Consider the following 15,969-nt stretch of genomic DNA (forward strand, 5'->3'; position numbering starts at 1 on the left):
TTGCCAAAAGAAGCTGGTGAGGCTTGGCAGATACAATGAGGCATATTGCGGGATCCAAAAAGCTATAGAAGACATGACTCTGAGAAGTCCGTTGGTAGCAGGAGTTTAGAGGGCTCAAATATATGGGGTAGACTAGGCTTGGAGGGTCTTTTGTTATTCGTGTACTCCAATTTTATTCTCTAGTTGATCGATTTCGACTTTGAGGGTCCTAGAGAGGTTTTTCGCCGAGTTCTTCGGTTTCTTCTTCGATAACACATCTTGGTGTTATCTTGTATTTGCATCTCTCTTCCCTTTACTCTTGTACTTTACTTTTATTGTTTGTTATTCATGTTTATGCACTAGAGTAGTTATCGGTTCATTGCGCACATTTTCTCTTGTTCCGCACTTTGATTACTTTGATTAATTAAAAGTAATCTAGCCGTAATTTTAATTTGAGAGTCTAAACAAATTCTTGTGTTTTCACATATATTCGAGCTTTCAGAATGAAATGACTGTAATTAATTCTAGTAAAACTTAGAGGGAATTTTGCATTTTTGCTTTTTTTTTTTTTTTTCTTTTTTTTTACGTAAAAGGGAGTACGCAGGTAAGTTCATGCCCCTAACTTGTGAGCTCCCTTTTGCATTCAATCGAAAACAAAAGCATCCATGTTATTAACGAGATTAACTACTACGTTATCTACATAGTGATTCTTGACTCGAGATCCTAGGCATTTGTAATTCTTGCAATGTAACTTTGTTGAACGAATAAAAATATATCATGTCAAATAAAAAACCAACTCAGCTTTAAGTCACCAAGGGGCAATACTTACATACTTCCGAGTTTTTTCTGTCACCAAGAACTTCTAACACCCTATCTGTCAAAAAAAGTATATCCTACCAGTGGAATCCACTTGTTGTGAGAAAGTAGGGACATGTTTGGTTAGTTAAAAAAATACTACATTTTTGTTTTCATTTTCAGTTTTTAGTAGGCCTGTACACGGTGCGATACGGCCGGTTATGAGATGTTTTTTGCACCACACCTAGGAATGGCCATACCCATTGGGTAATGGATATCCAACCCTATCCGATCCAATTATTCCGAGTAATACCCGGTCCTTGATGAGTAGAACTTAACGGATAGGGTATGGATATTACCCGAATTATTCGGGTAGGGTATGGATAATATCCATACCCGACCCGTATTTAAAAAAAAAAAAAAAACCCCTAAATCTCTCTCTCTCACAGTCTCTGTCGTCACTCTCTCTCTCTCTCTCTCTCTCTGTTCTGACTCTGTGTTTCTGAGCCAACGAGTCCCTGAGCCAACGATCTGCGACTCTGCGAGTGTTCAGCTTCTTGGAGCTGAAATCGGCAACCAAAAATAGTTGAACAATTTCTTCGTTTCTGATTCCAAAATCATAATTTCAGGCAAGCCCGATTTCTTCGTTTTATTTATTATTTTGCACAAATATTTTTTCAGTTGAACAAACAGTGATATACGTTTTTGGTTTTAGAAAATGGGTTCTGTTGGGATTATTGTATAGAAGTGAATGACTCATTCTTTGTTTGTTTGGTTTCAAAAGAAAAATCTTTTCTGTGGGTATCTGGGTTTAGTTGATTATTAACTTTTGTTTACTTTTCTAGATTGAATTTGTCAACTAGTGTGTGTGAGATTTTGGTTTTAGAGTTTGAATTTAGCTGGGCATGTGTCGAATTTGGTTTTTGATTGAATTTTATCAACTTGGGTATGTGTTAGATTTGGTTTTTGATTGCATTAAGGTGTTTGATTCTATTTTGGGATATGTCTATTTATAGAGAGAAGTGAATTTCTCGTACAGAGGCAAGCCAAAATTCCCAGGACCCCCAACTTGGTTAATTATTTCTATCTAGACTTGAAGTTCAAATTTTAAAAGAAAATGAAATGAATTAGGCTATTGGTGTACTTTTCATTTTGTATATAATATAATTGGAGACCAGCTCTAAACAAAATTTCCAAGTTATAGTCTCTTCTTGTGCTCGTTTCTCAAATTCGCAAGTCCACAAATTTGGCTTGCCTAAGGCCTAAGGCCTAAGGCCTAAGGGAGTAATCCTCGTATGATTAAATTATATTGTATTTAATCAAATTTGTTAGAATGCCGACCGAATTATATTACCGAGCTGATCTATATTGTATTTTTTGTAGATTGCTAAGATGTTCTCTGCTCTATATTAAGTTTAAAAGATCCAAGTAAACCTTTAGTTAACTTTGATCTTTACTAACATGAGTTGCAAAGAGTTCAAAGAAGGCAAGGTCTGTACGATTATTGCTCTAGGAAAATAGAGCTGTGGAGCTTTAGCATTAAAACTTTTGTGATATAGAGCTTTGACTAAGAATCTCTTTACCGTTTTGAGTGTTTGGAAAATTTATAGTGAATAGTGCTCTAAAGATCTGAATTTCTAAAGCATGTACAGTAGTTCAATTTTCCTAAAAGCTCTAACTTTCAGCTTTTCTGTGTAAAATTTTTAAGAGTATAAAGCTCTTTTTAGTGGGTTACCATACACTTCATTTTTAGCTCTTAAATTTCTGTAAGGCCCTACTCAACACAGAGCTGGTTAGTTTTTAAGTTAAAATGATTTGCATAAAAAAAAAAAAAAAAAAAAGTTTCGGGTAGGGTATGGATATCCATGGATAATAATTCGGGTAAGATTCGGGTATGGATATTAATGAATATTGATATTCGGGTATCCATGGGTAAGCTTTTCGGGTCGGGTATGGATCGGGTATACCCATACCCTACCCATGGCCATCCCTACCCGGAACCCCCTATATGGGTAGAAAATCTAACTTCAGAATGAAATAATAATAATAAAAGAAAACCTTGAATATGAATGCTAAATATCAGTAGCATTGCAGATTAATTGGTAATTGTTATTATCGTTTTCTAATAAAAACATTTAAAATTCAAATATTTCTGATTGTAAATATCAAATTATAAAAGGAAAGGAGAAAAAAGAATATATGGATTGCTTCTTTTCTTTTTCTTTTTCTTTTTTTTGGTTAAAAGGAGAATGCATTAAAACTAACTGATCAAAGCAGTCATAGTAGTGGTAGGTTGCCTTAATGTAAGGATTGCTACTAATATGATAATGTAATGTTTTTTTTTTTGGGGGTAAATTATAATTACTATTTGATAATGTTATAATTTAATCTACAAAAATTCAATTATTACACTTAAATTTTAAAGTTTGGATTAAAATGAAATCACTAAATGCGTTTTTTTTTTTTTTTTTAGAGAGTTTCAACCTATACGTGTTTGATTCCACTTTAAGGAGTCAAAAACATATTTTTTGAAGCCGAAATTTCAAAATGAGTGTTTGGTAACATAATGCAAAAATGCTTTGGAAGAAAGTTACATTTTCAAATACAAAGGACTTGCCTCTTAACATGTGGACAGCCAGTATCAACAATTGCAAAAAGTCACAGCCCTTTATTAAACACTAGCTTGTAACCCCATGCATATGTATGGATACATTTAAAAATATACAATAAGACACATAATATAATTCCTATATATATAATTTAAATACTATTGATAGTCATTTTTATATTTTGTTAACTCTTTAAAATTTTTTGTAAGGATATCATTAGGTATAAAATGTAAATTGTCCATTTTTTATTATTATTGTGAAACACTTTTTTTTAACGTTTTATTTATTCTAGACTCTTTGGTTTTTGTATTTAATAACTCACTTGGATAAATATTTATGATGTGGTCTCACATTTGATTCTGAAATTAAGAAAAAAAACTTTTTAAGAATAAATAATTTATGACACATGGTACAAAATTGGAACTCTAATTTGAAATTCTAATATGAGTTTCTCTCAGTTTCACTTATTATTATTATTATTATTATTATTATTATTATTATTATTATTAAATTTGAATTTTTTTTAGTTATATGATTATGTTTTTTATGGTTTACTATATTGGACTCCTCGTTTTTTACACTAAATTAATTAAATTGGCACAAAAATTTAAAATTTAAAATTAGATGGGATACATGGCGCAAAATTAAACTCTAATTAAAATTCAATTTTTACACGAAATTAACTCACTTGGTACAAAATTCTAAAATTTAGATCAGATGAGACACACAACGCAAAATTAGACTCTAATTGAATTCTAATTTGAAATTTAATTGAATTTTCTCTTTCCTTTACTTATTATTATTATTATTATTGATTACCGTTGGAAAGGTAGGATCAATTCCCAAACAGTTCACATGTTTTCTTAAAAACTCAATTGTACCCTTTGATCAATCAACAAATAACACCATCTGTTATCCTCTCTTTAACACATATTTTATCATCTTTTTTACATTATCATTTTGTGCTCCATGATGATGATGATAATTTTTTAGGTTTAATTAATATTGATAAGAAGTCATTAATAGTAATAAAAAATAATTATGACACTAAAAAAAACTAAACACAAACATTATAAAAATAATACGAATAATATATATTTATTATTATTATTATTATTATTATTATTATTATTATTATTATTATTAATAAGTAGTTGATTTAAGTATGAAATAAACTCTCTTATATATACATTGTCCTTTTGGTAATTTACAACTCAAACTGTGCACTTTTATAAGTGCTAGTCAAACATTCAGTTTTTTCAAAAAATATTTCTTTAATAGCTTTTACCAAACAATTAGCTTTTTATAAAAACCCAGTTTCATACCGCACTTTTTGAAACCACTACTTTTCAAAATATACAGTATCAAAAAGCTGAACCAAATTCACCCGGCTCTATAAAAAATAAATGTTTTCTCACATATACTACATGTGTACAATTATTTGCACAATACTCTCTCTCTCTCTCTCTCTCTGAGTTGTTACTGTCAATGATATCCTTGATGAAGAAGTGATGGGTGTTAAAAGATCTTTTTGACTATTGAGTATGGGTTTCAAACCCAAATTGTTCAAAGAACTAGTAAAGAAAGACGTTCAAGGTTTTAAGATTAGACCAAGGTTCGATCGAAATTGAATTGTGATGATGTTATAATTAATTTACTAATTAATAAAAATAAAAATAATTGTATTAAATTTGTAAATATTAGCAAAATTAACTAAAAATATCTAAACAAAAATTGAAACAAACTTTCAAATAAATTTTCATGATATTATAAGGTTAATAGAAAATAGTACAACATAAATAAGCATGATTTTTTTTTTAATAATAATCTTACAAGTAGAAATCAGTTTGATTAATAAAAATCACTTTAAAAATAAATTCATAAACAGCAAATTCCCATGTAAAGGCATTATTCTTAATTCACAAGTTAATTTAGCAATGAAAATAAGTTTAGTAATATTTAATACATTGAGAGAGAGGTGATAAAGAAGTAGAGAAACTATAAATCATGTAAATATAATATAAATGTATCTGTGGGGACTTGAGGACCAAATATGAAGACCTGAGGACCAAGGCTGAAGACCCGAAGACCAAAGATGAAGCTTAAAGAACAAAGGAGATGGTAATTAGGATGAAAATCAAGGACCTGAGGACTCGAGGATGTAGAGTTGTGATTGCCTGGAGTACAAGGGGTAAATTGGTGATACATGGCAAAGAAGGTGAAAATATCAAGTTGGAGGGTAGGTAGCTGTGAGCGCCGCATTGAATGCTTTGCACCAAGCTTTCTAGCTGTATTAAATAAGGAACACCAGCTTTATCAGTTGCATTGATGTGGAGGTGACTTGAACAATACAAATCACAGCTAAGAAACTTCTTTCCATGACCTTCTACAAGCAAATGTACAAGTGTCAGCAAAAAAATATAGTTAGGTGAGAGATGAAGGGTTAGGATAACAAAGGCAATGAGTATAAATAGGGGTGAAGGTGGCTAGGAGAGACGGATGGTTTTTGGGTGGGAAGAAGATAGAAAAAATATTGACATGGAAAAATCTGAGGACAAGTATTGATTGTTCAAGTGAAATCCTCAGGATGCCATTGTCCTTTGTTGTTGTATTTCCTCTCTACAAATTCTTTGTTTTGGGCCTTGAGTTATTGGATCTATGTTGAGCTTTTAGGTCTGTGCTTGATTTTTGGTCCTTACAGTAACAATACTTCATATTTGCTTATAAGGAACTTACTTAGTCAAGTATGTTGTTAAGACAATTTTCTCAAACTAGTAGGGCACAACATTAAGTCTTGGAAAAATTTTAATATGGAATTTTTCTCAAACAATTAATTATTTTGTAGTTTCTAGTACACTTAATCTAATTTAATAATTTTATGGGGTTGAATTTGATTAAATTCATTGCCATGAATTGATCACACAACTCGCCAACCCCCAACAATAAGTCTTGGAAAAAATTTAATGTGGAATTCTTCTTCTAAGGAGAAACAATTAATTGTTTTGCAATTTCTAGTACACTCAATCTAATTTAATAATTTTATGAGGTTGAATTTGATTAAATTCATTGCCCCCCACCCCCAAGAAAAGAAATAGAATATACAAAGTTATCTAGACCTAATCAATCAGTGGGGAAAGCGATCCCTATTGGTTCGATGGCATATTTAGAAAAAAAAAAACCGCACCAACCAGATAACGTACATCCCTACCCACAAACCCAACCTTCAGCTAAGATTAAAAATAAACAGGAAAACTTAACATTTAAAAAAAAAAAAACACACACACACACACACACACACATAAAGAGAGTAATGAATTTTTGATAAAGAAGTAGGGTTTAAGTAGGCTGAGAGACAAGCTAAAGAGAGAGGGAGGGAGAACTCGTAAATGAAAATTTATTTCCATTAGGTGCTGTCATGTCAGATTTTAGTGAGATCTATGCTTTTCAAATTATTTACCGTAATGTCATTGAAATATGTTTTTGGAGGTGCTATCATATCAGATTTAGGTAAGATCCACGTTTTTTTCAAAATATTTATCATAATATCATTGAAATATGTTTTTAGAAGGTGTGATTGTTTTCAGAACACATGTTTTTAACATTGGAATAAAAAAAAAATACCGTTATTCTGAAAATTGTATTCACAATTCAGTTACCAAATACATGATTTAAAAGTGACCCACCATTTTCAGGTTTTAAGGACTGAAAATTGTTTTTAAATTATATTGCCAACAACCCCTCTATTAATTTGGTTTTCAAAATGTCCAAAGGCCCAATTTATTAAGAGATTAACTTGAGTAAACTAAATGCTAGTGTACCAAATAGGTTGAACTGGACTAGACTTATATGTTTCTAAGTGACTAGTTTTAGTGGGGGCCTAGTGGCACATTCATAATGATGATGCCACAAATTTTAGTTACTAATTTAACCAATGAAAACTGGAAAGACAATGATAATGATGATTAAATTAAAAAGAAATACTATCTGTTAATATGTAAATAAATGGTCGACATGTCTCTTCCAATCCAAGATTAAATTAAAAAGTTCAGTTTTACAAAAAAAAAAAATACCAGCTTAAATACACCAGCATTTCTCTTTAGTTCTTCCAATCTGCTGTCCATTCCAAAATTTATCAGATAGCAGCAACTCATGTCATGTCTATCTATAAAGAAACTTGCAGCAGTTGTAAATAATGCGCCTCCACCCCCCATCCATTCCCTCTTTCGGGACCGTATCTCGTGCGGTGCCAGGCGCATATGAAATTCCCCCCATCTTTCTTCTCTTCTTCAAATCACACAAAAACAAAACCCTTGTAGAATAATGAATGTCTTCATTCATACTCTCCTAGTCTTCTCGTTGTTTGTTCATGTAGTCCTCCATGTGGCAAAAATTAAATCACTAACTTCTGCAAATTAAAGCCCAATCATCAACACAAGTAAACCAATCTTGGGCCTCATTTTCACAACATTCAAGCTAACAATACCATGCTTGATGTAACTAGAATTCAAAATGGCATGAAAATAGACCTTTGTGCATGTGTGTGCGCATGAGCGTCCAGGCAGACATGTAATTCCTAAAATCAAGCTTATTTACAATTTTTTTATTATATTTTTTATAATTCAATAATTACAACAATGGGGAGAATGGATTTGAACCTTGGTTTTCCTCATAAAGGAGAGCAAGCATCACCATTGAGTCAAGGCTCTCGTAGCTTTTTTGTTTACACTTTATTCATTAGCTTTATTCATGAATTAGTTCACAAACTTTGTTTGCAAAACCAATCAAGCTGAGCTTTGCCTTTGCTCAAGCTGGCTCGTTGCTTAAACAAACATTAATTTCAAGCTTGAGCTTGTTTATTTAGTAAATAAACATATTCAAGCTTCTCATGACCTCAAGCCTAATTTGACTAGGAACATTCTACATTCTTTTTGAAAGAATGACTTAGAACCTTAAACTAGCTCATATAAATAATTGTACGCTGTAAAGGTAACACATACCAAAAAAAATTGGTCTTTTATTGTTTTAGTTTTCTGGTAAACAGGGGTGAGTTGAACTAATAATGATAAGGCATTAAAGAAGAATCCTATATCAAGACATGTACTCAACTCTCAGCTAAGTAAGCTGGCATTACATATAGATTACCTTCCTAGACTTTTTCACTATAAACATGTTAAACCAATCACTAACGTTCTCTTTATTTTGTAGTTATAAATATATTACAGCAAACGTTGAACCTTCCTAATTTCCTATCTTTTCATAAGCAATGAAAAACTAGAGAGGGAGAGGAAGAGGATTGACCGAACAATGAAATTATTTGGGCAAGCCTGTAAGAGACTGGAAAATGTTTCCAAAGCAGCACTGTTCTCTACAGATGAAATTTTTTCCCTTGGAAACATGGCATAAGATCAACCATTGTGACGAGAATAGCAAGGGACAGGAGAATGGTCAACCTCATAAGTTATTTGGACAGAGTAGAACAGTAGGTCAGGAGCATTTAGTTTCTTCATAGTATTTAACATACCACGCCAACTCTTGACTATATTTCAGCATAATAAGTTTGAAGAGGCCAATAATACATTCAAATTAGGCAAAAAATTTGCACTTGAGAAGAGGTGAAAATAAAAAACAAAAACAAAAACAAAGCTACTCCCATAAATCCAACAACCATAGAGAAACTTTCAGCTTTTCATTCTTAGACATTTCCAACTTTCCTTGTGTTGGATCAGTTTGTCTTCTCATATTTGAAAAAGAGCCTAGTTTGGGACTTGCACGAAAATCTTCTCCATATTATTAAAGTTGTATGCATCAGTTTTCAAACAGTGTGCCTGAGTTTTGTACAAAAGACCGTAATATAACCTAGGATTATAATACCAATGAGCTCTAACACAATTGGCACCTCCTCCCTATATAAGTACTAGGTGCATGATTAAGTTGTGGGTTCAAAACCCATCAAGTGTGTGTATAACTTACCAAATAAACACTTGGATTATAATTACAAACATCATGAAATTTCACCCTTACAAAAAGCCAACTAACTCTCAAACCCAAAAGAAGGGAATATAAAGTGAGTGCAATTCCACTCTATGAGATGCCCTAAGGGTCCATTTGGTTGGGGGTTAAATGATAGAGGGGGAGAGAAAAGGGGACAGGAAGGTGTTTGGTTGTTTTTTTTTGGTGGGGGGGGGGGGGGGGGGCGCATGGACCCACCATTTAAGAGGAAAAAGTTTTCTCCCCAATTTAGGGAGAAAACTAGAGAGAAAAGTGGGAGGGAGTGGGTTTGATGTGAAATTACCCATCTAGCCTCCCCTTTATTTATTAATTTTGCTGCTCTTTTTTGGAAATTTTACTGCCGCCACTGCCTCTTTCTTCTTCTTCTTCTTCTTCTTTTTTTTTTTTTTTTTTTTTTTTTTTTCTTTTTCTTGTTTTGCCTTTTCCCAGGTAATGTGCACACATTGGTTGGCTCTTTTTCTTTCTTTCTTTAATAATTGAAAAAATTGTTTTTATGTGCTAGGGGCATGAAAGTAAATTTATACAAACTACATTTTCTATCCTCCCACTTTTCTACTCAACTAAATAATTTTTTTTTTTCCCACTTTTCCACTCCCTCAACCAAACACACGGAGGGAAAACTAAATTTATCTTTACTTTAACCAAGAGCCTTGTGACTCAACTGTCAGTCTAGCACTGTTCCAAGGTTTAAATCCCTCCTTCCCCAACAACAACATTATCATAAAATAAAAATAAAAATAATTTATCTTTACTTTTAAAAATTTATTACTAACTTTGATCCTTGTAAGTTTTTCTTTTACAATAGACACTGATACACACAAGTTGATTATGATTAACATATGATTTTCTTTTAAAACATACATCACATTCAAATCTCAGTTGAACCCATGACCTCTAAACCTGTCACTTTTGAGGCTCTTTGAATGACCAGTATTAAAACATAGGTTTCATTCATGTGTCTTTCCAGTCCCCATGGTACCAACAATTTATGCATATTCATGAAATCGTTAAACAGAAATCTTTCACAAAACAAGGATACAGTACCTTATTCCTTGAACCTCAGGTTGATTGTATAACAACAGAAATGGCAATAACCATATCAAGATTATAAAAAAGACCACAACGCTCTAACAACACATGAAAAATTAATAATTTGCATCAGTTCAAGCAAAAAAGGGAACAAAAGTACAGAACTTCTGTCAATGCACTCAACCCTACCACATTCTTTTTCTTTTTAATTGGTAAGCTACACATACACAAGGTGGTCTTTGAACCCATAACCTTACCCTCCACTAATTTTTATAGATGAAGGAACTGCCATTTGACCTAGAGCTCATTGGCATATTATAGGGATTTTAGCACCAGCCTACACGGCATACAAAAATTTATCAAGTACTTCCTAAGGTGCTTAATTTGTCCAAAGAAAGGGATTTATAAATCAAGTTAAATCCAACCAGGAAAATAGTTAGTCTGATCCAGATCTCATAACACCCAATCTAATAGCTTCTCTATACAGACAACCGATTCACACTTTTGTTTGCAGCAATCAAAGGGAGGAAAAAGGATAGAGAAAAGGGATAAAAGAATAACCCACAAGCAAGGATAAAATATTGTTTCAAACCAATTGAACTCTGTAAAGCCACTCAAATACATTTAGTATCCAAAAACTCCTACTTAAACCCAAATGATGCATAAGTTCATCATACAAACCCCAATAACTCTTTCATGTATACCCAGAATGGCAGATAATTAACAGAATGGTTTATTAATCAAAAAAACCAAAATACAACATAAATACAGTTATTTAATATACCAAGGCCAAAAACAGATGGCCTAAAACAAATGAGGCATCAAGCTTGAACAGCTACTAGTCAAAAGATGTACTCTATGCAAAAAATCAAGGCTCAAGGTCACTATTTTTAAAATTAAAAAAAAAATTATATAATAAGGTCACTATTTAATTTTAATAACATCAAATGGATCATAGAAGCTGTGAATCTTAGAAATTAATCTTAGTGAAATTATACAGAGGAATTAACAAGTACCAAAAAGACATAAAAAAAAAAACCAAAAAACAAAAGTTTCAACATATCATAGTATAAAGATTTTCTTTTCTGTGTTTATTTGTTTTAATTGTTTCCAGTGACAATTAAAAGCAAATTAGTCGCAAAGGAACAAGCAACAAGAAATAATATATGCTTCATTTCAATGTTGAAAAACTAGATACTCCCAAAAAGAATTACCTGTCTACTGCCTGAATCACAGCTGAGCTTCAGTGCTTTGCTTTGATTTTAGATTTAGAAGGTATCTTTCCATATGCAACAAGCCTTGAGTGCGATAGTTTAAGTTCAGCTTGCCGTCGTTTTCTCTTAGCTTTCTTGGATGAATTGCTCATATCACCATTTGATCCCACAGATTTTACTTTCCCAGTTTCCATGGTACCTGTTGATGAAGTTGATTTTTCTGCTATACCCTTTGACCTCTTCTTCTCCCCAACCTTCTGGTCATCCACTTGCCCACCTCGGAGAAGTTCTTTAGTCCTCATTTTTAGTTGGTATCTCTTTTGCTCATTTAACTTCCACTCCTCCCTATAAGGAACAATCTTTTTCAAAGAAACATACTGATTTAACTCCTTCTCATTCATCAACAACAACTCTGCTGGACTCAATCCAAATCTATTGGGTTTTATTTTCGCATACTTGAACCTTGTCTTTAAGTCTCCAATTGTATCCTCATAATCCAACTTATAATACTCATCCATCATTGCCTCTTTAGCTTTCTCCAAAAGAGCAATGCTTTTATGCATCCTCTTCCTCTTCCGCTTACCTTCCTCAACATTCTCTTTCTCCTCCTCCTCCTCCTCCTCCTCCTCTTCTTCTTCTTCTTCTTCTTCTTCTTGGACATTTTCATTTGCATTCTCTGCCTTACTCTTCAAAACCTTTTCCCTCACAGACCAAAACCCATCACCAGACCCACACACATCCAAACCTTTTGGAAGCCCAAGAAAATCATCCTCTTCCTCAAAATTTGGCTTTTCAATCTCACCCTCATCTTCATCCTCATCCCCACCACTCCCAAACTCCGGGTCCATGTCCTCATTTGCATAATACTCCTCCCCAAACGCCTTCTCCATGATCCTATCATACTCCTCCGGATCAAACTCCTCCTCCAACTCCTTCCTACTCAAGGCCACAATCTCATCCTCCCTAATCCCTGCTGTCCTCATTATCATCCTCACCTTCTCATCCATCTCTTCCTTCTTTAAATTCTTCAAATGCTTCAACTCTTCCTCCCTTTCTACCCTTGCTGCCTCCATCCTCTCCTTCTTACTCATCCTCTGGTCCTTTCTTGCATTCGCCTTCTTCCTGACTGACCCCTCTACCTTCCTTGAATGCCCCATCACCCTATCCCCAGCATTCTCTTGAAACCTATACTCATACTCCTCCTGTCTCTCTATCTCCCTCTCGTCCTCTGAAATGTGCTCCAACTCCTCCTCCCCGACCTCCCTACTCTTTCCTTCCTTATCCATCCACATCCTATTCCGAAAAAACTCCTTTAAGAACTTGTTCCCCTCATCCTCCACTTCCTCATCACCTCCAAAATACTCATCCAATTTCCTCACAGACTCACCACTCTCCTCTTCCTCCTCATCCTGATCACCATTCTCCTTCATTCTCAATAACTGCTCTTCTCCAACTTCCTCTTTCTCTGCTGCCTCTGCTGCTTTCAAAAAGTCTCTCCTTATCTCCTCTTGCTCCTCCTCATAACTCTTCTTTTTCTCCATCTCATCATCCTCTTCTTCAAACTCCGGACCCTCCTCTATCAATTGCTTCGCCACCACATCTTTCAAATACATTGCCTTCTTTTTTTTATAATTATTATTCTTATCATCATCATCATCATCATCTTCTGATTCTTCAGATTCGAAGAACTTGACATCTTCATTCATGATCATAGGGTCTTGCTTCTTGACCTTGATCAGCGCATCAAAGAATTCTCTATCTCTCTTGCTGGAATTGATGAAATCATCGTCGTCAGATTCGGAGACAGACGAGTCGGAGGAGGATTGGATGAGGCCTTTCTTCTCAAGCTCATGGAGGCGCTCAAGGGCCTCACGCTTCTTGTTGTGCTCATACCTCTTGGCATACTGCTCGTCAACCTCAATATTTGATATCTTTGATACATCGTCATTTTCAGAGTCACTGCCTTCAAACAGTTTTTTCAGACCCATCTTCTGGAAAAAGGAGATACATTCTTAGTGCTCTTTTTCCAAAAAAATTCACCATCTTTTTATTATTGGCATGCAAGGTTGAATAATAATAATAAGTTTAGAGACAAATCAGAGCTCTAAAATAAATATGAAGTAATATTGGTTCAGCTAAAGCTAAAACAAAACTTCCATAACACAAAAGGAAATACAACAACTCTATCACAAAGCCAATACTACTACAACAACAACAACATAAACAATAAATTTAATAAAATCATCTCAATCAAAAAAGAGAAAAAGATTTTGAACTATAATACAAAAAATCAATCGGCATTTCCAACCCATACCCATACCCTCAGATGGAAGCTCAAACATTCACAACCTAAACCTACATCCACAAATCCCACAGAGAGGACCACAAGCCCAAAACCACAAAGAAAGAAAAGTAAGAGCTAATAATACCTTAAGAATCAGAAAAAGGGCTCAATCTAATCAAACGAAAATAGAACTGATTTGAGTGCATCCAAATCTCAATAGCGACCAAGATTTAAGGACTGGTGGCACCAGATTTCGACAGAGAGATGGTGGCAGCTTGCAGTGAAAAGAGAGAACTTGCTGCGAAGCGTTAACTGTGAATCTGTGATGGGGTTTAGGGATGGCCATGGGTAGGGTATGGGTATACCCGATCCATACCCGACCCGAAAAGCTTACCCATGGATACCCGAATATCAATATTCATTAATATCCATACCCGAATCTTACCCGAATTATTATCCATGGATATCCATACCCTACCCGAAACCCGAAACTTTTTATTTTTATTTTTTATGCAAATCATTTTAACTTAAAAACTAACCAGCTCTGTGTTGAGTAGGGCCTTACAGAAATTTAAGAGCTAAAAATGAAGTGTATGGTAACCCACTAAAAAGAGCTTTATACTCTTAAAAATTTTACACAGAAAAGCTGAAAGTTAGAGCTTTTAGGAAAATTGAACTACTGTACATGCTTTAGAAATTCAGATCTTTAGAGCACTATTCACTATAAATTTTCCAAACACTCAAAACGGTAAAGAGATTCTTAGTCAAAGCTCTATATCACAAAAGTTTTAATGCTAAAGCTCCACAGCTCTATTTTCCTAGAGCAATAATCGTACAGACCTTGCCTTCTTTGAACTCTTTGCAACTCATGTTAGTAAAGATCAAAGTTAACTAAAGGTTTACTTGGATCTTTTAAACTTAATATAGAGCAGAGAACATCTTAGCAATCTACAAAAAATACAATATAGATCAGCTCAGTAATATAATTCAGTCGGCATTCTAACAAATTTGATTAAATACAATATAATTTAATCATACGAGGATTACTCCCTTAGGCCTTAGGCCTTAGGCCTTAGGCAAGCCAAATTTGTGGACTTGCAGAATTTGAGAAACAGAGCACAAGAAGAGACTATAACTTGGAAATTTTGTTTAGAGCTGGTCTGTCAATTATATTATATACAAAATGAAAAGTACACCAATAGCCTAATTCATTTCATTTTCTTTTAAAATTTGAACTTCAAGTCTAGATAGAAATAATTAACCAAGTTGGGGGTCTGGGAATTTTGGCTTGCCTCTGTACAGAAATTCACTTCTCTCTATAAATAGACATATCCCAAAATAGAATCAAACACCTTAATGCAATCAAAAACCAAATCTAACACATACCCAGTTGATAAAATTCAATCAAAAACCAAATTCGACACATGCCCAGCTAAATTCAAACTCTAAAACCAAAATCTAACACACACTAGTTGACAAATTCAATCTAGAAAAGTAAACAAAAGTTAATAATCAACTAAACCCAGATACCCACAGAAAAGATTTTTCTTTTGAAACCAAACAAACAAAGAATGAGTCATTCACTTCTATACAATAATCCCAACAGAACCCATTTTCTAAAACCAAAAACGTATATCACTGTTTGTTCAACTGAAAAAATATTTGTGCAAAATAATAAATAAAACGAAGAAATCGGGCTTGCCTGAAATTATGATTTTGGAATCAGAAACGAAGAAATTGTTCAACTATTTTTGGTTGCCGATTTCAGCTCCAAGAAGCTGAACACTCGCAGAGTCGCAGATCATTGGCTCAGGGACTCGTTGGCTCAGAAACACAGAGTCAGAACAGAGAGAGAGAGAGAGAGAGAGAGAGAGTGACGGCAGAGACTGTGAGAGAGAGAGATTTAGGGGTTTTTTTTTTAAATACGGGTCGGGTATGGATATTATCCATACCCTACCCGAATAATTCGGGTAATATCCATACCCTACCCGTTAAGTTCTACCCATCAAGGACCGGGTATTACTCGGAATAATTGAATCGGGTAGGGTTG

The 15,969-nt window shown here is 33.8% G+C and overlaps 1 protein-coding gene across 3 annotated transcripts; it reads right to left on the reverse strand.

Annotated features, from left to right (window-relative positions):
- Positions 1 to 7,399: 7,399 nt before the first annotated feature.
- LOC142643363 (uncharacterized) lies at positions 7,400 to 15,964 on the reverse strand. Of its 3 annotated transcripts, none has more exons than XM_075817954.1 (3): positions 15,622 to 15,964; positions 11,636 to 13,626; positions 7,400 to 7,788 (listed from the first exon to the last, which is right to left on the reverse strand). In XM_075817954.1, exon 2 carries the CDS (start codon positions 13,621 to 13,623, stop codon positions 11,665 to 11,667), a length of 1,959 nt encoding a protein of 652 aa, XP_075674069.1. In that variant the 5' UTR covers positions 13,624 to 13,626; positions 15,622 to 15,964; the 3' UTR covers positions 7,400 to 7,788; positions 11,636 to 11,664. The 3 variants fall into 3 exon arrangements, with proteins under 3 accessions (XP_075674069.1, XP_075674068.1, XP_075674070.1); XM_075817953.1 differs by lacking the exon at positions 15,622 to 15,964 and adding an exon at positions 14,065 to 14,265; XM_075817955.1 differs by lacking the exons at positions 7,400 to 7,788; positions 15,622 to 15,964 and adding exons at positions 10,345 to 10,411; positions 14,065 to 14,267.
- Positions 15,965 to 15,969: the final 5 nt, after the last annotated feature.

This window comes from Castanea sativa, chromosome 7 (assembly GCF_040712315.1).
Source record: "Castanea sativa cultivar Marrone di Chiusa Pesio chromosome 7, ASM4071231v1".
Lineage (NCBI taxonomy): Eukaryota > Viridiplantae > Streptophyta > Magnoliopsida > Fagales > Fagaceae > Castanea > Castanea sativa.